The 17,096-nt window shown below is 38.8% G+C and overlaps 1 protein-coding gene across 1 annotated transcript in view; it reads left to right on the top strand.

The window, feature by feature from the left end:
- The first annotated feature begins 8,282 nt into the window (after positions 1–8,282).
- Positions 8,283–17,096, top strand: part of LOC112160002 (ras-related protein ORAB-1) — a 10,629-nt gene continuing 1,815 nt past the window's right edge. Inside the window, exons 1-5 of the mRNA XM_024294299.2 lie at positions 8,283–8,727; positions 10,766–10,838; positions 11,540–11,635; positions 12,819–12,914; positions 13,644–13,775. Coding sequence (XP_024150067.1) covers positions 8,714–8,727; positions 10,766–10,838; positions 11,540–11,635; positions 12,819–12,914; positions 13,644–13,775 — 411 coding nt within the window. The 5' untranslated portion in view covers positions 8,283–8,713. The remainder of the gene's footprint in view (positions 8,728–10,765; positions 10,839–11,539; positions 11,636–12,818; positions 12,915–13,643; positions 13,776–17,096) is intronic.

Genomic DNA, 17,096 nt, shown 5'->3' with positions numbered 1-17,096 from the left:
TTAAACCTTAAATAGGACAATAAAAATTAAACATAAAATTATTTTTTTGTATTGTTTCATTGAAAATAACTGTGTTAACATTTAAGTATTTCTAATAATTACTTTTATCTGTAGTACATGTGCTTTATGACACCTTTTGCTTGCCGTACTGCTGTTCCCCTGACGGCACGTCTTCCCTGTTATGGAGCAGCGGCTTCCTCACTGGGAGATTCTCTGAACCCCGACATGAGGACGTGTATCCATCCATCCATCTTCTTGTCCGCTTCTTCCCTTCCGGGGTCGCGGGGGTGCCGGAGCCTATCCCGGCTACTGAAGGGCGAAGGCGGGGTACACCCTGGACAGGTCGCCAGTCTTGATCTCTCATATTTGCGTCCTAAATATGATGAGAGCGAGAGAAGCTTTTGAAGGAAGCTCCTCCCATCCCACACACGACAGGAGCTTCAGGTTAAAACACTTTCAGATAACCGTCAAGCAGCAAAAACCAGCAAAGTAAACAGAATGATCTGATTTGTTTTTTTTGTTTATTTTTGCCAAACCATTTTTTTATTTTCACCAACTCCGTTTGAAGTAGTTCTTTCATTGATTGTATGTCATCACCCACATGGTAGAAGGTTGTATCATCTGCAAATAAAACACATTTGGATGCACTGGTGATGTCATTTATATGTATGGTAAACAGTTTGGGACCCAGGACTGAACCCTGGGGTACCCCACATGTTATGGAACTTGATGTGGATTTCGTGTCATTTATTTGCACAAACTGTTTTCTGTTTGATAAGTAGCTTGTGATCCATTGCAGGGTGACTCCTCTGATGCCATATTTTCAGTAATAGATTGTGGTTTATGGTGTCAAATGCTTTTTTAAGGTCAATGAAAATGCTAATGAGGTGCTTTTTTTGGTCAAATGAGGTTGACATTTCTTCTGTTAAGTCCATTAGTGCCAGTGTTGTGGAGTGATTTGCTCTGAACTCGTACTGACTACTGTTTAAAGTGCCCTCTTTGTCTAGAAATTTGTCTAGTCTGGTTACAAATAATTTTTACAATATTTTGGAGAATTGTGGCAGCAGGGATATTGGTCTGTAATTGGATAGTATGTGCTTATTTCCACTTTTATGAATGGGTATTATTATTGCAGTTTTCATCCGGTCAGGAAACGTTCCAGACGAAAATGATAAATTGCATATGTAAGTGAATGGTTGCACAACATGTTCAATTATTCTTTTTATCAAAGTCATATCTAGGTTGTCACAATCGGTTGATCTTTTGTTCACGGATTTCTTTACTATGTTCCTTACTTCTTCTTTTGTGACAGCATTTAAGAACATACTGTTTACCCTATCTTCTATATTTTGACCTGCTTCATGATACTCATATACAATTTTTAGCCAAGTTTGGTCCAATACTAACAAAAAAAATATTAAATCCATCTGCTATATCCTTTGTGTCATGCAATTCAGGGCAATCTTTTTCAAAATAGTTTGGGAGTGATTGGTGTGCTTGATCCTTGCCCAACACTATATTAATAATTCCCCATGTTGCCTTAGTGTTACTTCTATTTTGCTCCAGCAATTTATTGTAGTACTCTTTTTTTTTGTCTTCTGATTGCAGAAACCAATTTATTTTTGTATAGTTTATACCTGTTTTCCGCTTCTGTGGTTCTTAACTTTACATATTTTTTGTATAAGTTATTTTTCTTTTTGCAAGCATTCCGTAATCCTTTTGTCATCCATGGTTTGCTTAAAGTTTTTTTTATATTTAGTTTCCTTAGTGTACAATTATTTTCGTATAAACCCTTAATTATATCTACAAAAGAATTGTAGGCATTGTTTACATAATTTACATAAACTTCCTTCCAACTTTGCTGTTGTAAATCCATTTTTAATGCCTCCATTGCCTTTTGTGGTCTGTCTCTGCTTACTGATTCTGATCATTTTGGCTTGTGATCCTTCTTTCTCTTTGATCCATGTTTCCATTCCTGGTCCATGTGGATACAATTGTCTTCTGTTTCTTTAATATTCTTGCCTCTCTAGCAATGGTGCCATTTTTTTTTGTTAGATGCTCGTTTATGTACACGTTGGACCCCCTCAGATTTTTTGCTTGTCGTAGTACACTATTTCTCACTTTTCTACTAGTGAATCTCATGATGATAGTTGATCTTGCTTTATCAGACTTCTTGGGTAACGTGTGACAAATAGAAATGGCTTCATTGTGTACATTTATATTCTTGCTGCGTAGAAAACTGATAACTTGTTGTTCAAGTGACTCTTGTTAGTCAGGAGTATCTTCTGTTGAATCAGTGTTAGCTGTTACAGCTGCATAAGTTTTGTGACGGGTTTCTAATCCAGATATCACTAGGTCTTCCCTTCTTGTGTATTGCTCCAATTCATCCACCCTTTGCTCTAGAGTAGCTATCTTTTTGTCTTTTTCTACTTTCAATGCCTTTACCTCTTCCATCTGTTCAATCATTCGCACCTGCTGAGAAGTTAGTTTGGTCAGCTCACCTGACATAAAGCCCAGAGATCATTTGCTCTCTTCCAAGTCATCAGCTGTGGCCATTTCTTTGTTTTTTCCACCTGCTCTGCCGCCTGGCATCTCCCTTTCGTATCGTGCACTTTGCTAGGCAGAAAGATCTGGATGGGTCAGTAAGGGTCCAATAGGTAGTCCGCTGCCTTAGGTCCTGCTCGCCGTTGAGTAAGGCCCGCTTGCTCCGTCTCCACTGGTGCTGCTTTTTTGTTGGGTGAGTTTCAGACTCTCCGCCGCCGCTGGTACTTCCTGGTGCTTGGCACAACACCGATCTCCACGCCGCCACTGGTGCTGCTCGCCGTTGGGTGAGGCCCGGTCTCCGCGCCGCCGCTGGTGCTGCTCGCCGTTGGGTGAGGCCCGGTTTCGACGCCGCCGCTTGAGTCCGCAGAAGTAGACTTGAATTTTTCAGTGTCTCACTGGTGCTGGTGTCCCTGCTGAGGTTCAGTGGGACATGATTTCAAACACCATTTTTTACTTTATTAGAAAGGGCTACTACCACTGTTTTTTTTAAATCCTGTTTTTTTTTCATAATATTTTTTTTTGAGTGCAAGTTATTCAAGCATGCATCGATGAAAGTATATGGTCTCACGTGGAATATTCAAACCATTTGATTGTCAGATTCTCTGGAGCCCAATTTGACGTGGTAGGACTGTGGTCTTCCAATAACTGATTGGGACCAGTTACTGCTTATTAATATATGCAAAAAATGACAACTGAATTGATGTAATTTAGTTGGAGACAAAAGTAACCAGTTATCAAAAGATGACATCAGACTCACTTAATCCAGTTTTCATATACAGAAAATGAATACCACTGTGCTTTGACAGTGCCCTACCACACTGTTCCCCTCTAAAAGCCTTTGGTTATAACAGAAGTCTATTTTTTCTTTTTGACAGTTTATGAACGTGCATGTAAAAACAAGATCAAGTCCTGCCAACAACTGTCATGAGTAATATAAGCATTCTCAGAGAAAATTTGGTCAACAAACTGACTTTCCTTAATTTTTTCTAAAAGAAAATGAGTTATTTCCAAAGCTTCCCAGATTTTGGTAAAGTTTATCATTCTTTTCATTCTGCACAATTTTAAATCACATGCACTTATTACTCAGGATACTCTCGTCCTGTGGTGTGGCCAACATTTTCCTGTTCTAGAAAAACCTGATCTGAAATATGCAGGTTGGCATCCACACCACTTTGAAGTGTGAAGCAGTAAAACAATTCAAAGAAATACCAAAAGTCAAAAATCATAATCCTGTGCTGGGAACAGATTGGAGGACTCTGGGCTTCTCGGCCGATACCAGTCATCCCAGGTCCGGTGCAATTAAAATTTCAGCTTCACAACCAACAAGAGAAACCAAAAACAGAATCTAAGACTATACTACAAGGGAGATGGGGTGTAATGATTAATTTGAACAACAGTCTGATTCACAATATGATTCATAGTTGATTTTGGTTCATCTTAAACGATCAATTGGATCTGATTGACTGATCTAAAATCAATCCAGGACATAATTTGACGTGCATCAAAAGAGAGGTGGCAGACTCGAGTTTGATACGCAAATCGCATCCAAAGTGAATGCAACATCAGAGAGAAATACCTGGTACTGAACAGTCCAGGTGAGGTTTTCCAGATTCCTGGTATTTCTTCAAAATAATCAAGTGTGAATTAAATCTATGTACAAATAAACAAGTAAACATAAATGAATGTCAAATTAATTCACATTTTAGTTTGATAAAGTTCAGTCCACTGTTCTTTTCCACATCAGAATAATTAGAACTTTCTAGCACACTGTATGGTTCACATGACACCAGCTCAGTGGCCTTGTGGTAGAGTGTCCGCCCTGAGATTGGAAGGTCGTGGGTTCAAATCCCGCCGAGTCATACTAAAGACTCTAAAAATGGTGCCTCCCTGCTTCACCCTCAGTTGGACTGGGGGGTTAAACCACCAAATGGTTCCTGAGTGCGGCTGTGTCTGCAGCTCACCCCACCCCCAGGGGGATGGGTCACACATCAAGGTGTGTGACAAATAGTTGGACTTTAACTTTAACTTGACTGACTTTGTAAATTCAAAGTGTTTCAACACATTGGACTGTAATGATGGTTGATCAGTTTCTGCTGCATCATGTGTGTTGTCTGCTCTGATGGAACTTGGTTGTTTTTACATTAAAGTAAAAGAAAGTACCATGCCTCAATAAATTGTATTTTCCTGTGTCAATATAATCAATTTATTTCATTTTTAAATGATTTTTTAATGGTATGGGTTGATTTGCTTTATAACTTGCCTCAGACGGGTCAATCTGGTTGGATCATAGGAATATAAATAAATTAATCAATTAAAGCGACAAAATTATTTGTAAAGCATTAGCACAGAGAATAGAAAAAATCACTCCCCACATAATTCACCATGATCAAACTGGATTTATTAAAGGTAGACAATCGAGTGACAATGTCCGCAGACTTATTAACGTCATAGACATTGCCACTATTAAAAAACAGGAAATGAACATACTCTCGTTGGATGCTGAAAAAGCTTTCGACAGAGTCAACTGGAAGTTTCTCATCACTGCTCTCCACAAGTTCGGATTTGGAGAATCATTCATTGATTGGATTAAAATATTATATCATAACCCAAATGCCTCAGTCAGAACGGACAAACAGACGTCCAGCAGGTTTTTTCTTGGAAGAGGAACCAGACAGGGTTGTCCACTCTCCCCCTCTCTCTTTGCAATATTCATCGAGCCTCTGGCTGCAGCAATAAGACAGAATGAGAACATTAAAGGAGTTAAAACAAAACATGGCAATCATAAAATTAGTCTCTATGCGGATGACATATTACTTTTTTTAAATAAATCATGTTCTATAAGTGAAACAATAACAATTATTAACAAATTCTCCTCCATCTCAGAATATTCAATTAATTGGAATAAATCAGTTTTATTATCACTAAACAGTAACGCTGAGCAATCACTCTCAATACCGGTCAAATCAGGCAATATCAAATATCTAGGTGTTCACTTCTCTCCCAAACTATCAGAACTGGTGCAGCTAAATTATACCCCGTTACTGAAAAACATTCAAGACGATCTAACTCGCTGGGTCAACCTGCCCCTGTCGCTTATGGGCAAAGTAGCCACAATTAAAATGAACATTTTGCCCAAAGTTAATTATCTATTCTCCATGATTCCAACACAACCTCCAATAAAATGGTTTAAAACATTAGACTCAGCCATAACCAGCTTTCTCTGGAAAAATAAACCAGCAAGAATCAGCCTTAAAACTCTAAAATCTGCAAAAAGATGTGGAGGCTTAGAATTACCAAACTTCAACAATTATTATAATGCTAACAGATTACAGTACATCTTAAAATGGTCAAGAAATAATCCAGAAAATAACTCATGGATGGACTTGGAACAGGAGTTATGTGGAAAGATCAAACTGTCAGATCTACCATTTATCAGCCAAACAATAAAAAAACACGATTTTTTCCAAAGTACTAACATAAGTACCACCTTAACAGCCTGGTGGGATTTTCTCAAAGTGTCCAAGTCCTCTATCGTACCGTGTAAAATGACACCCATCTGGAACAACCCAGACATCCTAATAAACAAAAAGATGTTACACTTCCCAGCTTGGCAAGCAGGGGGCGTAACACTACTAGAGCACCTAATTATTGATAGAAGATTTATCACACCCCAGGAACTACAAGATAAACATGGAATAAATCACTTCTTGGAATACCAGCAACTGAAATCTATAATTACTAAAAAAGTTAAATACAATGATAATGACTTAAAATTACCAGAACTAGTTATCTCTTTCTTTAAACTTTCAATGAATAAGATTTTCTCCAAAATATACAAACTCTTATGCAACCTAGATAATAACATTTCAATTCCAATAACCAAATGGGATGCAGACCTGAGTAGCAGCACAGATCAAAGCTTCTGGACAGAAATGTGTCTAAACACCTTTAAACTGACTAAAAGTCCAAACTTACAACTAATCCAATTCAAAACTCTCCATAGAATTTATTATACTGGTCAGAGGATGTTCAAGATGGGTCTCAGAAGCTCAGACATATGTGAGCACTGCGATGGTAACTTACCTGACAGTTACATGCATGCACTGTGGTTCTGCACACCTGTCCAGGCTCTCTGGCAACAGGTTTGTGCTGATCTATCAGTCTGGCTTAATGTTTCTATCACAGCTTCACCGTCACTTTGTGTGCTTGGTGACATGAGTGCCATCGATATAGAAGGAGGATTAGTATCTGTAATCTTCATAACTCTTTGTATAGCAAAAAAAACTATTTTGTTAAATTGGAAAAACAAGAAAAACATCAACGTTAATCAGTACAGGAATCTACTCTTTGATCATATCCAGTCATTAGTTGTGAGAGTTGCAGATATACCCAGTTTTACTAATTAATTAGAGACCCAAGCTTTGTTACTTTCTCTTCTGCAAAAAGTTTAGTTTTTTTATAGTCTTGACAGATTTTAGAAGTAAATCTAAAAGTAGACCTGGTTCAGTATGACATAACTCCAGAGGTGGATAGTAACGCCTCCTTTATATGTACTTAACTTTTTGCATAAAATGTTCTTGTGAGAACTGTTTTGATTCAACATACTTTTTACTTTTACTTAAGTGCAGGTCCAAAAAAAATGTGTGTGGTTTTGGCATGGAGTAATTTTTACTCCAATACACTAGCCCTTTCTGCACAATACCTTTACTTTTGACTGGAATACTGTATATCAAAATAATCCAAATTGATCCTGTGGCAGAGAAACTTCCACCATAGGTTCCTTTTGTTATTTCTGGACAAGTTTGTCAATTCTGCAGCGAAACCTTCTGCTCACCATTGTAACGGTGCTTCAAGGTTATTTAGACCTTATATCAAACTATTCCTCTCGATCTGTAGAGGAGAGGCTGTCATTCTGAATTAGGACTTTCCTTTTTTAAGATCAACATCACACCACCATACATTAAAGTCCCACATGTTAAAGTCCCACCCTGGTTCTTTTTTGATCTATGGTAAAATTGTTCCCAGTGGTCTCTTGGGATTATGCAGTTTTTAGTGCCCCCTCCCTCCAAAAAAAAAAAAACAAACAAACAAAAAAAAACAGAATTTCTATGACATAGTTTCTGCAGAGCGGTAGGGGTTCAACAGAAGTTCACCTCTGAGTTGTAGATGAGAATGTTTGTGGAGACTAAGCCCGCCCCCACTTCCCATCACCCATCTGCTTACACTCTCTCCCGCTATATTCCAGCTCAGACGAGGAAAACAAAGACGTTCATGGATCTATTTGTCTGCAGGTGGATGGATCAGAATGGAGTGAAGCAGAGAGCTTGAGGCCTGCTTTCCAAGCAGCATTGTTTCTGTCTACATCTGATTCATTACAATTTGAAAAATAAAATATTTAGAAACACTACCTGTCCTTCGTCATCAGGAAAATGCCACAAGAACTGTCAAAAACACCATTTTCATTGGAGTGGGTCTTTACATTTGAGCTGGATTATTTTTTTATCTGTTCAGATATAAAAGTATTATTGTGTAGGACTTACTATATTGAATAAAAGTGTTATCTTAGGATCCAGTAATGGGTAGGCCTATTCACTATTTTTAATAAATTTGACTGAATGCTTAGATGGTGCTGAATCAATGTAGAAATGTCTTGACATTTGAGCTACGGTAATTTTTTTGTTGAAGAATGTGTCCGGAAGTAGAATGATTACTACATGACACGAGCGCACGGGCTCATTCCACTGTGCCACGTTTCACTAAATGACGTAATCCCTCCTGTGGGCTGACACTTCACTGCTGCGGCAACGAGACAGCGAGCGCGAGCGCGTCCCGGAGCCGTCTGCCTACGCGCTTCTTTCTCTTCTACTTTTCTCATTTCACCACCTTACGGCGACGACGACGTCTGCTTTAACGTCTGTATTTATTCCAAACCACGCGATATTTTCCCACCAGGATTTCTGTTAGTATTTAGAATTAGCCACCAGCGCAGCTAATGTTAGCAGTTTCCTGGTTGAAGTTTCAGCCATTTTGGATTTTTGCTGAGAAAACAGCTAGCCGGCCGCGGAAAACAGAGCCAGCTAGTTATCACTGCTGACCACCGCTGATCATCTACGGACACCGAAACAGGTTTGATCCCACGAGAAGGGATATACTATAGAGCGAAACAACGATGAATCCCGAATAGTAAGTATCATACTCGTAAAGTTTTGGTTCTGGAGATACGGTTAGCTCAGTGCTATGAAGTTCGTCGGGATTCGGCAGATATTTGAACAAAAGCTACTGACGTGGAATCAGCTGACTGCTTCCTGTCTGCGCACCTGGGCCAGAATCTGTCCTGAAAGTGCCCTGGTGGGGTTTGTCCACTCGAGGATTTAGTGGTACAGTCATAATATCGTATTCTAGAATGGTTGGACTGTAGCCTGTAGGTGTTCATCCCGGTGTTTGTACGTCGTTAATACCGAACAAAGGTGCTCTCTGTTCCTGAGCGTAACTCTGGGGTACATTTTAATTAATGTAGAATCTTCTAAATAGCTAATTGGCAACCTAGTATCCGTGGGCCGGCTTGGTGGGCTTTGGGTGGACCCTGCCTCGTAGCGAATGTTTCGTGTCCACCTGAATGGGTGAGGAGCAGCTAGCTAGCTAGCTAGCTAGCTTCTCCTGTTCCCATTAACAGCAGTCTGTCACCTGCTGATACCGAGAGAGAAAAGTGGTTTGACGGCGGACTCGCTGTTGTGAATGACTCAGTCTCAGTCATATGTTCTGTCGGCCTTAAGCTGCTCCCGCACAGCCTCTCAGTCATGTGTAGGTCACATGTCACGGGATAGGCCCTCGATTTCCTCACAGTAGTGTTGAGTAATAACTTCACTTCTTACTACCTTTTTAGTTTTTTTTTTCTGTTCTAAATCTTGAAATGTGCAGAAACACGACTTTGTTTAATGTTTAGCTCCTTTAGACGTTGGAAAAACCTGTCAAACACAAATAATCCTATTTTTTAACAATTGTTTGTGCTCATTACATTTGAAGCAATGTTTCCCCTTTAGGCCTTTTCCTGTGTTAACGGTCAACATTTCTGTCTTAAGCTGATTTCTTCTTGGTGTAAATCAGATCAGTGAACACTTGTACTTAAGCATATTTCTAATTGGTAGTGAATCATATGTAGTTACAATAACAAAGAGGAATTTAGTTTAAAATGTTGTGTCAAAACTATTAAGTTTTAGGTAGAAATGCATTATAATGTATCAATAGACCGGATCTACCAGGGATTAAAACATAAGAGTAACAATTGTTTATCGAGAAACTGCATGTGTGGAATTTATTTCACAGAGAAGCAGGTGAATGGAAGCACTCCAGAAACTTCAAGTGACTTTCCAGTCAGATTTTCAATCTCAGATAACAATAAAGTGCTTTTTAAACTAAAGCTTATTGTGAGCTATTACTCTCCACATTTTTTCCACAGTGATTTGATTAGGAGTTTTTGGTTTTCTTTACAACGAAAATGAATAACTTTTGTCAACTGTTTGCGTCAAACTTAATATCTTAATATAAAGATGTAGAATCGCAGTTAGAAAATGTGAAGTTTAATCGTGACATCGGTTAAAAGTAGTTTTGTTTTTCTAGGACTATATATTTTCAATGGTAAGAATACTTCAAAGGCATGCTTTTTTGTGACCATTCATAGATTTCGCTGCTTTTATGTTTGACGTTGCAAATGTTGCTTTTGCAGAATACAGTTTAGGCGTGGCGGTCGGCTGCAGGCTGTTTAGATGAATATTAGTGTTGATCCAGGTTACTGAGCTTCATAATCTTACTATAATAGCCAATGCCTTAACCTCAGACTCAAGCTAAAATTAAAGTTCAAAATTATAAGCACAGAAATGAATTGCTCCTCCCTTACTCATGTTAAAGTTTTGTAAGATTGCTAGGTATATTTTTAGATATGTTAGAATTTACTATGAACTGCCAGGTAAATGTAAGCTCAAAGAACACAAATCAGACTGAATTCTCTTGTGTTATAAGTTCTCTATGGATCAAATGATAAAGTTTTTTTCTGGTCTAGATCTGTTTATCTGCTTTTACCTTCTGTTTGGGTTTACTTAAAACTCTTGTTGAAGTCTAGAAACTCTGAAATCTAAAGTAATTTTAATATATTGAAATAAACACTGTTTATGACTTGATTGTCTGTCAGTTCCTGTCTAACACCAAACCTTTTTTTTCACTCTAGTGATTATTTATTCAAGCTGCTCCTGATTGGTGACTCCGGTGTTGGAAAGTCTTGCCTTCTTCTCAGATTTGCAGTGAGTTTGACACCAAAAATGCCACACAGTAAAAACTTTTTTCTACAAATAAGTGGGGCTCCATGCCAGTGGGACACATAACTGGCTATGATAACCCTCCGTGCTTGCTCCAACGGAGGGTGAGGAAAAAATAGTGTCTATTATTTCGGACGTGACTTCCATTCAATGACGTCATCAACATCGCCAGTCCGCTAGCATTAGCACGGCGCTTCCAGTGGTTTAATATCCATAACAACAACAGTTTTATAACTTTAAGGTCACACTATAACACAAAATCATTACTTACATTTAAATATAAACTACTGTGGTTCAGAGCGCACCAAAGGGAAGAAAAGAGCTTCTTCGCACGATGCGGTTTACTCTCGTGATAGCAGACTTTGGACCCCTCTGTTTGGAGTGTGAAACTTAAAAAATAATAATTCCGGACACGACGTCGACTTCAACTGCCACTCCAAATCAAGGGGGAGGGGTAAGGGGGAGGGAGAAGGGGAATTTTCGGATCGGGCCCAAGTCTTCAAAAAGAGAATTTGTCTAAACATTTTTAAAGCATCTAGCCAAGGAGTAGCACTAGCTTTGTATACCAGGGCACCCTTATTTACTATTGAGACATTTCCTTTTCCCATCTTGCCAACATTTCCTTTCTTAAGCAGGAAGTAAATAAGAACCATGGATTCTGTAACTGACTTAATTTCTCTCTACAGGATGATACATACACAGAAAGTTACATTAGCACTATTGGTGTTGACTTCAAAATACGAACCATAGAGCTTGATGGAAAGACCATTAAACTTCAGATTGTGAGTAATCTACAGTTTTTTTCCCTTTCTGCTTTAAATCTGTTAACAACCATTTTGTTTACTCAAGACATGCAGGTTTGATTCAACACCTTTGTGTTAAAGACCCACTAAATGAAAGTGTTATTTTTGGTGTTTTTAACATGTTTTTTGATGCATTTTCTCATGATGGAGGACATATATAAAGAAATTTAAGATAAAATTGCATTTATCAGTATTTCTTCATTCAAATAGTTGTGAATCAGGGGCAGATGGAAAAAAAGCACTTTGAAAAGGCTTGTAATAGTGGTGTAGGTGCTACAGTTCCTGCTCTGCTCCATTCTGATGCATCCACTCGCAGACAAGTAGATCCATGAACGTCTTTGTTTTCCTCATCTGAGCTGGAACCTGGATCAAAACTGTTCAGATGGGTAGCTACAATATTGTGTGCAATTTTTGTTGCACTTCTAATGTTAGGTTTAGATTGCAAGAGGGAGAGAGTTTAAGCACCATGGGAAATGAGGGCAGACTTGCTCTGCTCACAACTCAGAGGTGAATTTCTGATGAGCTCTTGTTGCTTTGTAGAAACTATGTCCTAGATTGTTTTTTTTCTTTTGGCTCAAAATGGCATAATCATAATAAAGAGCACTGGGAGCACTTTGAAAATAGATCAAAAGATGATCAGAGTGGGACTCGAATGAATTGTCGGGGTTTTCACTTCAGAAAGTTTCGTTTCAGTGGAGGAATGATAATGTCATTGAGAGGGTATGGGTTTGTTCTGTTGAGTCAAACTTGAAAATGGTAGCTAATACCTCCTCAGTTGTCACTCAGCGATATTGGTTTGTTTCTGGGGTAAACTGCTCTATTGTTCCGGATCGTGGCTGCAGCTGCATCCCTCAGAATGGGTCAAACACAGAGAACTAATGTCACATACTTGGGCGTGCGATTGCTAATAATACACTAACTTAAAACTAGAGCATCTGCAGCTTTTTGCAGGGGAATGTGGTTTATTATGGTAATAAATGGAATACTGTGAACATTTTTGACTTTGGGGACTTATAAAACTCTGAAAATGCAGGTTCTTTTCATTGCATATTTTTCCTGACATAAAATGTGGAATTTTAAAATGTGTTTTTCAAAAACAAAAAACAACTCAATTCTGTGATCTTTTTGACACAGTGGCTTCCTCTTTCCTTTCCTCTGACAGTGGGACACAGCCGGACAGGAGAGGTTTCGTACAATCACATCCAGCTACTACAGAGGTGCCCATGGTATCATTGTAGTGTACGATGTCACAGATCAGGCAAGTCATTTTATACCTTTTTGTTTTGCTGTAGTGCTGGGCAATATAGAAGAAATTGTAAATCACCATACAAAATATTTTGTATCACAATAATCAATATGTATCATGATATACTACAATAAAGTATGTTTTCACTTATTCTCAGAAAAAATGACAAAAATGTCATTCCTTACTTTTCTCTGACTTTATTTTTTTAAGTAACATGTAACTAAATAGTTATAAATGAGAAATGTTTTTTAAAGTGAACAAAAGTTTGAAGTTTCTTGGTAGCAAAACAAGTTTTTGCACAAAAGTACAGCAATAAAAATGAGCACACAAAAAGAAACAATAGAAGAGAAATGGCAGGATAGACACTTCTGTCGCCCACAGATGTGTATTGTCTTATCGCCCAGCACAATTTTGCTGTATAACCCGATTTTAGTTACACAAGAGGTAAGGTTTCAGTTACTGTTAATAAAGGTTAAACTTCCTGTAAAGCTTTATTTTGCATTTTTCAAATGTCAACATTGGTGAGTGAGAAGACCCAGCAGTACATTGGGTAGAACCACTGCCTTTCTGATAATGCAGGTGGTATGATGTGCTGCAGGTGCACTGGGTTTGAGGTTGAGGTCAAATTTTCAGAGTAACTTCCAGTTAGTGTTCAGGCCCTTCTCTTACCGTGTCATTAAGCCAGTTTGCTCCACCGGAGGCCTGGTGCTTAGTTGTTGTTTTTTTACTCTTCCCTGGTAGGAGTCCTTCAACAATGTCAAACAGTGGCTACAGGAGATTGACCGCTACGCCAGTGAAAACGTCAACAAGCTCTTGGTTGGGAACAAGTGTGACTTGACAACAAAGAAGGTGGTGGATTACACAACAGCAAAGGTGAAGCTTTTTGGATGCATCCACATGCAGAGGCTGATGCTGTCTTTTCCACGGGGCAATGGGGGGGAATTTCAGAGACAGAAATAATATTAGACTATTTAAACAACCTAAATTAATTTGTCTTCAAAAATGTATCACTTGTAAATCTGCTTCTCAGAAGATGTATTTACCTAAAAGTTCGGGACATTTTTTCTCTCTCAATGTACCAGAAATGATCATTTATTTACTGTTAGGCTTGAAAATAATTAAAAGAACAAAACTTTTCACTAGTAACTGCAGAAAAGAAGACTGGCTAAATGCAACAAGCTGTTGATGTTTTAACTGTACAGCTGGCACATGATCCTCCATCCAGAATGCAGATGGTACAATCAGATCGTTGATATTTGCTCTATAGAGTTGAGTCCCTTTGCATGCTCACAAAACCAGAACACTGGAAGAAATCGCATTGTTGAAAATTCCTTGTGAAAGTGCCATCATCAGAAAATCCTCATGTTTTATTCATAGACGCACAGTTCCTGGACCAATCATCTCTGACTTCACCTCATAGATCAGGGGTGTCAAACTCGATCACACAGGGGGCCAAAATCCAAAACACACATTAGGTCGCGGACCGAACAGGTTATACATTGATTGAGCACATAAACTATATTTTAAAATTTTTTAAAACTTTTTAACATAACTATGAATAAAAACAGGCAGGAATATTCCAAAATAAATCAACTTGAATAATAAAAAATGTTCTATATTTTGCTCTCCATAATAATCTGTCAAAATTATGCAAACTAGAAATAAAGTAAATGTTAAAAGAAAAAAAACCTTACATTTTCTTTACTTGTATGTCATTTTATATAAAAAATGAAACTTATAAATATCCCCCAAAATTTTGCTCTCCATAAAGTATATCCTGTCACAATTATATAAGATAACTTTTGGCGGTTAATGGCAATAATATAAAATGATCTGGAGGGCCGGATCCGGCCCCCGGACCTTGACTTTGACACATGTGTAATAGATTCTGTCTGCCAAACTGAATCCTGAGGAGGGAAAAGTATGTTGACTGAAGTTTACTTTGAGCTATTCTACAGTGTTCTGAAAACATCAAATGTGTTGGACAAAGAGGGCTGAAGCTATGGTTGGTTGACTAAACAAAATCAAAACCACAAATAAAAAAAAAAAACCTCCACACACTCAGGCATACACAAAGGTATCTTGAATAACAACTAAAACAACCCCTTAAAAAAGCTTCAGAAAAAGCTTCAGAAACTACCATATATTTAGGTTTTTTTGTAGCTGTATATGTAACGCTTTTTCTCGACTTTGAATGGCTTCCCTCTGAACCTGCCTGTTGTTTTTTGAGGAACTGCAGCATTTGGTACTTCCTGGTATGCATGAACTTCAGGAATGAAAGGAGGATTGGTTTTAGTCCATCTCACTTTTTCTGTTGCTTTAAAAACTTCTGTGAGTCTGTTCATGGTAAACGTGCTTCCAACGTTGCTCTACAAGCTTCTCTTTTAGTTCTCAAGGAGGAAATGGCCGTTGTCACTCCATCTCCTGCTTTTTGTGTACATGTGCAGATGTAAAACTATACAAATAAGAAATTGAAGAATGTATGCCAGTCAATATATTATTATGTTCTTATTGGATAAGACACTTAATTACCTTGTTTACATAGTTGTAAATGTGATGACTGAAAAAATCAGATGATCAAATCAAAAGCTTGTCTATGTGCTGTTGTGCTTCAGATCAGCTAAACCTTTTGTTCTGGTTTGCTTTTCAGTTCAGCAGTAAGATTGAATTTCTTATAGGCATAGCTTCAGCACACAGCAGCAAACATTTTTCTGTGTTGTACTTTTAAGGCCTTTCCTTCTTTACTTCTTCATTTGGATGTCTTTCTTTTTTTTTTTTTTGGAAGCAATCTCGGTTTGATGTGTTGTTTCAATGAGTTGGATGAAACTGCAGTAGATGCAGCCACGATTCTCTCTTCCAGTAAAACTTTTAGAAATTCTTGTGTTGTACTAAGCTTAAAACTTTAGCCAAATGCATCCATACAGGGGTCGTGCACTTATAACATTCTGGTGATGCTGTCGTATGGCGCCCTTACCCTGGGCTCACATGGCTAGCGTTACAGCTCACGTGCAATTCGGGAGCGGTCTAGCTGCAGCCGATGGCTCATATTAGCTCCTGGTTGGCTGCAGCTACAGACTCTGCTGCCGACCTTGCAAAACTCCAAACTCACATATGTTCACGCTACTCCCCCTTTGTTCGCTGCGGTTCAGCAGCATCATCTGGCAAAATTTGAACCCAACGAAACGAATTCGCAGCGCCGCAGAGGCCTGACCGCAGGCGCAGGACGTGAACGCTTTTAAAGTTACGTAAAGACTGCGGCGCTCGCATCGGAGCTGTAACGGTAGCCCTGTGAGCCCGGGGTTACACCAACAGAGTGCGAGTGCTGGCTCTCTACTGATCACTCATGTAGGTACTCACAGGGTATGCACGTGATATGCTAGTGTCCATAGGATGTCCAGACAAACAACATCTCGTGAACATCACTACAGTGCCTTTTGTGCAGTCTACAGGATTTGGGGGGTTAAAAAATGAAAAATGTGTTCAACACTTCTGTGTCTCACCTATTCCTCCTTACTTTAGCCTTACTTGTTGCATAAGTGTTCACTACATACTCTTGGGTGGCCGTGGTGCAGTGGTAGGGGCGTCGACTCTTGATGTGTTGAAGTGTCCTTGGGCGACACTGAACCCCAAATTGCCTCTTGTGGGAGGTTGGCGCCAGTGTTCGTCAGCGGAGCCACCACCAGTGTATGAGTGTGCGTGTGAATGGGTCTGTGACTCTGAAGCGCTTGAAGGAGGGTAGAAAGCGCTATACAAGTATACGCCATTTACCATTTTGCATACCTGCAGTGTGCTCGTTGAAAAATGTCCATGAACATTTTTGCTCTACAGGTTCAGTGACCTATGACCTTGATATTTCATGCAGGCCACCTACTTGTCCCGTACAGGTCAGCTCGTTTTTCTTTGCAGGCAGACTGTATCCAACTGTAAAGACAGTTTTAACTAAGGATTTACATACTCTGACACAGAGGAAACATATTCTTACTGTGATTGGAACTGTTTTTTAGGGAGTCATCGTCAGGGCTCTCATGCGTCCCTAAATCTCTGTAATGTAGCTGTATACTTGACGCAGTTCCCATGTGTGTATGAATGAAGAAGTGGGAATAATATGTTCGGTCGGAATTCAATCTTAAAATAATTTTTTATGGCTCTCAATTTTCATCCATTCTCTGTGCTCATGATTGTCTCTGTTGTTTA

This window comes from Oryzias melastigma, linkage group LG2 (assembly GCF_002922805.2).
Source record: "Oryzias melastigma strain HK-1 linkage group LG2, ASM292280v2, whole genome shotgun sequence".
Lineage (NCBI taxonomy): Eukaryota > Metazoa > Chordata > Actinopteri > Beloniformes > Adrianichthyidae > Oryzias > Oryzias melastigma.
This window is presented reverse-complemented; position numbering and strand designations above follow the sequence as displayed.